At 47.9% G+C, this 7500-nt stretch overlaps 1 protein-coding gene across 11 annotated transcripts in view; it reads left to right on the top strand.

Moving 5' to 3' along the window:
• The window catches only part of LOC147031635 (upstream stimulatory factor 1-like), a 108137-nt gene that overhangs the window by 14019 nt on the left and 86618 nt on the right, over positions 1-7500 (top strand). For 4 of the 11 annotated variants that reach the window (XM_085866129.1, XM_085866107.1, XM_085866095.1 and 1 more), the window contains one exon: positions 3244-3299. The exons of 2 other annotated variants lie outside the window; for them this stretch is intronic. In XM_085866129.1, the coding sequence (XP_085722255.1) occupies positions 3244-3299 (56 nt within the window). Of the gene's footprint in view, positions 1-3243; positions 3353-7500 lie in introns of those variants that run through there. 5 more of the 11 variants (XM_085866144.1, XM_085866136.1, XM_085866152.1 and 2 more) reach the window with 2 other exon arrangements.

The raw sequence follows: 7500 nt of genomic DNA, 5'->3' as shown, positions 1-7500 counted from the left end.
TCTTTTTCTCTCTTCTTCTCTCTTCTTCTCTCTTTTTTTCTCTTCTTGTCTCTTTTTCTCTCTTCTTCTCTCTTTTTTTCTCTTTTTCTCTCTTCTCTCTTTTTTTCTCTTTTTTTCTCTTTTTCTCTCTTTTTTTTTTTTTCTTTCTCCTCCTACCATAGAACCCCCTTTTATTCAGTTGGCGACGGATGGTGCGAGTTGAAACTGTCGTTCCTTGTGTCTGAAGGCCAGCTTGAATCTGTGGCAGTTGATCAATGTGCTTTTTTCACCATTCAAACAATCCTTCGCTGCAATCTTCGATCAAGTTTTCTCTTGTGGCCACATCCAGGGAGGTTGGCTGCAGTGCCGTGGACCTTAAACTTCCTGATACCATTATGTATGGTGGCCACAGAGACAATGTCTTTGGAGATGGACTTGTAGCCTTGAGATTGTCCATGTTTTGCTACAATCTTGTGTCTGACAACCTCAGACAATTCTCAGGTTTTCTTTATATTTTGCAGTGCACACAGGCTCATTGCTCATTTATATTCTCAGGCTCATTGCAGTGCACACAGTGACACAAAACAGCAGAATGACTCCTTTTCTCCATTCAAACTGGTTGAATGAGTGATTTTTATATTGCAGACTCATGCAACTCACCACAATTGAGTTCAATTCCAAAGTAAAGGAGAATCACCTGCTTGTAATGTAATTATTTCGAACAACTTCCAAAAGGTGCCAATAATATTGTCCAGGCCATTTTTGGATTTCTCTGTAGAATAAGCTAAGGTTTCGTAATTTTTTTTCAGCTTTTTTGTAGTTCGCTGCAAACAAAAGAAATACATTTGTGGATACCAATTTTTTTTTTCAACAGTTTTCTGGAAGAAATGGTGCATTATTTGAAAAAGTGCAAGGGTGCCAATATTTTTGGGCATGTGTCCGTGTGCGTGCGTGCGCACGTGCTAGTATGTACAGTGTGTATATGTATATATATATATATATATATATATATATATATATATATATATATATATATATATATATATATATATATATATATATATATATATATATATATATATATATATTGTTACAGTTGTGGAAATTCACAGAACACCATTCAGGTTGCCCGAAGATCAGTTATGTCGATAAGTGTGTGTCCAGAATAGATTTCCCCACCAATATCTAACGCGATTTATTCGTGAGCCGGGCTGTGCATCTTTGAGGTAGTGTTATTCTTTCCTATCGTTATTTTAAACATCTCCTCACCACCTTCGCCACAACCGCCAACATCTTCCTCACCACCTTAACCAACAACCACCAACATCTCCTCACCATCTTCGCCACAACAAACAACATCTCCTCACCTTCATCTCCACAAACGCCGCCATCTTTTCGCCAGCAACGACATCCATAGACGAACGGCATCTCCGCCGACAGACGCGGGGACTCCCTCGTTGGGGCGAGGGCCGGTGATTTCTACCACGTCCGCGTTGTCCGCGTTTAACGGCAAGATCGGATCAGAATGACAAAAGGGGCGGAGCCAGCGGGGGGAGGGGTGGTGAAGGGTCAGAGGTGAAAGACCAAACTCCACCCGCCAAACCCAATAAAAGGCGGGGCGCGCCGAGAGGCCAGTCTTGGTTCGTGGTCCAGTTGAGGGGAGTTCGTTCGGAGTAGGGCTGAGTTGAGTCGGCAGTCTGGAGTCTGAAGCCTGCAGTGCCGTGCAGAATTGTGGGTCGGTGGAAGCAGCCGGAGAGAAGTCGCCAGCCAGCGACATAATGGTCCGAGTTGATTGTCCGCTAAGTAGAATTGTGGTTAAGTCCATGTACAGAATAAATAGACAACGGCTGTAGGTTTTTCTTGCTCTTGTCTTTGTCCTCATCCCCCCCCCCCCCATTGCTTCATTGCCTTGCTCTTGTATGTGCATGTATAAATAAATGTCATTGTTTGAATATTCACCTGCTCGTTGCATCCCTTTCTCCATTGAGCTGCCGTAATTGCGTTCGGAATAATAGCTGGTTTTTAATAGCCGATAAGATAATCGTGTCCGACGGGGCTTGGCGATAATAAGCCGCTCGGCAATCGTAAACGGCGCGAGCTGCTTAAAGCCGCTCGTGTCCGTACGGGTCCTGTCGAGGTGTAAATCCCCGGCATTTCTGTCCGCGAATAATTAGGTAAATCGACAATTCGACGATCAACCCTGTCGCGCGTGGACAAAAGAGTAAGCTGATTTATTGTGTGGTTAAAAACACCCGTAGCTGGATTTCGGCGTTGATCCGAAAGCTGCGACTGGATTGCCACGGTCGGTGAGTGTGCGGCCGCAATTTCCTAAGAGCGGTCGCCCGCAAGCCGGAGAGGTGAGAATCCACAACAATATTATTTATATATATATATATATATATATATATATATATATATATATATATATATATATATATATATATATATATGCACATATGCCGTAAGCATGTTTTTTGTTCATGTTTGTACATCGGGTTGTTTTGAATATGAAATAGGCAAAGCCGAGAAACTCACGAAACACGGTGGGTTAGAGAGTTTCGTCTGCTTCATTTTGTTTCCATTATCGGCTCGAACGTGCGTTCAAGCAAACTATTTATCTCTGGTTTGTTATCCAAGTTGGCTTGATTGGTTTCTAATCTACAAAAGATATCAGTAAATATTTAAATGGTTTTTCCGAATAGACGCAATGTGTTCGGAAATGTAATTTTGCCGAATGGGCACAAACATGTTGGGTGAGAGTTTCTTTTTCTTATTCATTTTGGTTCCAGTATTGGCTCGAGCGTGCATTAAATGCAAACATTTTTATCGTCCGAACATTCATTCGGACCGGTAGATCACGTATTGCAAAGCAATTCTCACTCTTGTTTAATATGTGCAAGTACTGGTGGGTAGAGGGGAGAAGGATGTCTTGATGGGGTTGTGGCCAGGGGATAGGGGGAGAGGAGGAGGGGGAGTGGGGGGGTGAGTTAGTGTGATACTGCAACATTCTGACGTGATAAAGGAAGGATTTACCTCGAACTGTGTTGATAAGATGCTCTGTAAAGGGTATGGTACATCAACATGTGTAAACTGCAGCATCCTGGCCAATGTTTGGATCATTTTGCACTCACTAATGTTTAAAAGTTGAAATGCTCACAATAAAAAGTGTACTGCGTGATTTTTTTTTGTTTGTTTATTTTTTATTTTTATACTACTCGGTGTTACACTTGTGAAGTTTGACTTATGGCATTAATTGTCTGACAGGCAGAAGAAGGATTCCGATAATGCAGAAGAGACGCCACAAGGTCAGTGTACGCAAGGTCAGTGCTGTACATTTTACGTATCTGGGGTTCAAGACCGACGTTCTCGCCAGGTAGGAGAATGTCGGTAAATATTGGAAATGGTAATCCATTATGGGATTATCCCATCACTGATCTCTATTACGAACTTCACGGAAAATACCGAAGTGCCGTCTTTACATTGCACGAAGTAAAGACCTGATTCTGCTGCACACAATTACAAAACCTGACAATATCTATCTCTGGCGGTGAAGTTTGTGATTACAAAACCAATAAATCTTAACGAATATCAAGGAACTTTGACGAAGGAGTAGACCATTTGGCCTATCATGCCTGTGCTACACCAACACCACGTTAAACAGATCAGTCAGGCTCTCAACTCTGTTTCCCTGGAGGGGAGTCGTGGGCTTGAGAAAAGTGTGGCAGGCACATGGATTAGTGTTATAAATACAAATTAAATCGATATTTTAACTCGTTTGTTTATTACATCTTGTAACTTTACCTTGTATACGTGTCATAGATGGTGTGTGTCTACTGACCTTAGCTGGCAGGGGTGGGGATGTAGTATTTGCCACTAGATAATACTGTTACGAATCTGGAAGCCTTGTGCACACAAACAGACAGCCGTCCCCAATAGCTCAGTTATATCGGTAAGTGTGTGTTTCTCGTTGGGGTCCCATCCCTAGTCTAGTGGGAATTGGATGTTCATGCGTTGCGGAGTTATTTTTAGAGCGTGAGTTAGAGGATTTTTACATCCACAACACCAATAACAACGCTCTGCTCGCGGCATTGTCCATGCGAGGCATGCTCGCAAAGCGTTCGTTCTGGCCTGGCGCCAAATAAGGGTATGCGTCAGTTTGCCCCAGTGAGCGACGTGCGTGCAAAGCCGAGGCGTTCGGCCAATGGGAAGCCAGCACGGGATACAGTTACTCAACTCCCTGTTGGAGGGTGGTCCTTTGCAAGAGGGCGAAGCCGTAACACACGGTCCGCCCAATGAGAGCAGGCCACGCATGAGCGACCATGCCCAAGACGACGACGAAGGCACCGAGAACAAACGATCTGCGCCCCGTCTTCTCGAGCGCGTGTTCTGGTTCTCCGTTCAATCCTGGCGCTGGGCTGGACGCATCTCGCCGGTGCTGGGCTGGACGCATCTCGCCGGCGCTGGGCTGGACACATCTCGCCGGCGCTGGGCTGGACGCATCTCGCCGGCGCTGGGCTGGACGCATCTCGCCGGCGCTGGGCTGGACGCATCTCGCCGGCGCTGGGCTGGACGCATCTCGCCGGCGCTGGGCTGGACGCATCTCGCCGGCGCTGGGCTGGACGCATCTCGCCGGCGCTGGGCTGGACGCATCTCGCCGGCGCTGGGCTGGACGCATCTCGCCGGCGCTGGGCTGGACGCATCTCGCCGGCGCTGGGCTGGACGCATCCCACCGGCGCTGGGCTGGACGCATCTCGCTGGTGCTTCTTCTGCTCTCATCTCGGCCAAACCGCACGAGGCGGGAAGGGCCATTTTTCGTGTGTGTGTGTGTGTGTGTGTGTGTGTGTGTATGTGTGTGTGTGTGTGTGTGTGTGTGTATTTGTGGGCCCGTCTGTAAGTAGAAATTGTTAAGTGCTTGCTCTTTGTACATTGCATGACTATATTCGGTGTTAATTTTGCTCTGTCTCCCCTTTCCTGATTGTAAATATATCCGCTGTTAAATGCATCAGTTCGTTTCTGTGTTTTCTTCATTGGTTTAACATGGTGCGTGTTGGGGAATTAAAGAAGGCCGTTGTTGCCGTAGTTGTGTGCATTTGGACCGAAGGGACCTCGGTAACCATCCGCTCGGGTTACGCACGGGTCAAGCACAGAAACGACTCGTCCCATTCGAGCTCCGTCGAGGGTGTGAATAGTCGGTGGTTCACCACGTGGGCCTCTAGGTATTTTGAAGTTTGGCAAATAACCCTGTACCACGTAGTTGATTTATTGACTATTCATGGTCCATTAAGGGACCCGTACCCTCGGAGTTGTCCGACGGTGACGATCTAGATTCCGGGTGTTCGGTAGAGTCGACCCTACTGCTCCACCTCGCGGTTGTGCTCGCAACCGAAACTCGGCCCCACAACAAATTGGTAGTTTTGAGTGCGATTCGGCCCCTCGGCCTCTGTAGAGAAATTCACGGGATTCGGACCAGTGGTGTAGGGAGCAAACCCCCCACCCCCCGTTGCCCCCAAATTGCGAGCATCAAATTTTATTCCCAACATGCAACATGTCTAACCAAGACTGACTGAAACAGGTGAGTAGTGATCGTGGTGTAGACGAATCCATGGTGTTGGACACCACCCCCATGCAAGAAGTGGTGCCCCCGCAACCAAGCTCAGAGTCCGTAAGGGGCACAGCGGCGGCGTATGACACCGCCCCCCCCGTCAAATTCCCCCCTCGGACCGAGGCGAATCGGCTTTGTCTGGTTCGTTTGACATGAACCGGTTGGGGGAAATGTTAATGGAAATAAGGAGAGATGCGCTACGAATGCAAAGCCAAATGGATGAGAATGCGCAAGCACTGAGGGGGAAGATGAAAGAAAATGCGTGCAAAATGGACGCAAATGCACAACGGATGGATGCGAATGCACAGGCACTGAGGGGCGATATGCAAACACAGAGGGGTGAGATGCAGTGCATGGGGTTGAACCTTCAGGCGGGGCAAAAGGCAATAAGGGCGATCGCACGTGGCGAAATCCGGACAATGGACTGCAAAATGGCAGCACCACGTGGCGGAGCGACCAAACCGACCAGAGGGAGTGCAAATTGTGTTGGGCCCGCGATGGTGACAAGTAAGTTCGGGACGACGAGCGACGCCATAATTGATGGGGAGATGTGTAGGAGGATACACGAGGGGGTGATGGAGAAATTTAACGAGGAGACAGAAACACTGGAATTCTTCTTCTTCTTCTTTCGGCTGCTCCCGTTAGGGGTCGCCACAGCGGATCATCCATCTCCATTTCGCTCTATCCTCCAGATCTTCCATTGACACTCCAACCACTCGCATGTCCGCCCTCACCGCATCCATGAACCTCTTCTTTGACCTTCCTCTTCTCCTACCTGGCGGCTCCATCCTCAGCATCCTTCTTCCGATATACTCCGCTTCCCTCCTGTGCACATGTCCAAATCATCTCAATCTCGCCTCTCTCACTTTGTCTCCAAACCGTCCTACCTGCGCTGTCCCTCCAATATACTCATTTTTTATCCTGTCCATCCTCGTCACTCCCAACGAGAATCACAGCATCTTTAACTCTGCCACCTCCAGCTCCGCTTCCTGTCTTTTTGTCAGCACCACCGCCTCTAAACCATACAACATAGCTGGTCTCACTACCGTCTTGTATACTTTCCCTTTCACTCTTGCAGCTACCCTTCTGTCACAAATCACTCCTGCAACTCTTCTCGACCCGCTCCATCCTACCTGCACTCTCTTTTTCACTTCTCTACCATGCTCTCCGTTACTTTGGACAGTTGATCCCAAGTATTTAAACCCATCCATCTTCCACACCTCAACTCCTTGCAATTTCCAACTTCACACTCATCACTCGGTCCGATACTCTCCTCACCTCCAATACCCTCTTGACATAATCCTCCTTCAGGATTACCCCGACACCATTTCTCCTCCCATCCACACCATGGTAGAACAGTTTGAAACCACCTCCAATACTCCTAGCCTTACTTCCCATCCACTTGGTCTCTTGTACACACAGTATGTCCACCTTTCTTCTCTCCATCATATCAGCCAACTCTCACCCTTTGCCAGTCATAGACCCAACATTCAGAGTTCCAACTCTCACCTCCACACTTCTACCCTTCCCCCTCTCCCACTGCCTCTGGACACGCCTTCCCCGTCTCATTCTCCTCCTTCGCCCAGCAGTAACACAATTTCCACCGGTACCCCACTGACCAACAGTACCGGTGACGGTCGTTGGTAACCCGGGTCTCGACCGAGCCGGTATGGAAATCCGTTTTATTGTCCGCATAATGATTTGGCGTAGGTTTTACGCCGGATGCCCTTCCTGACGCAACCCTGGTCACCTCATACGACACACAGGGATATGGTACACCTATTCTAACTAGGCCATACACCGGGCCCAGTACACTGGTACTCATTTCGCCAACCTCGGAAGGATGACTGGCTGAGTCAACCCCCTGGTGTATTAATTCAGTGGCCCAACGGGGCTTGAACTCAAGACCTTTTGGATCC

Source organism: Eptatretus burgeri, chromosome 2 (genome assembly GCF_056783735.1).
Source record: "Eptatretus burgeri isolate ZD-2024b chromosome 2, Ebu_testis_v1, whole genome shotgun sequence".
NCBI classification, from domain to species: domain Eukaryota; kingdom Metazoa; phylum Chordata; class Myxini; order Myxiniformes; family Myxinidae; genus Eptatretus; species Eptatretus burgeri.
This window is presented reverse-complemented; position numbering and strand designations above follow the sequence as displayed.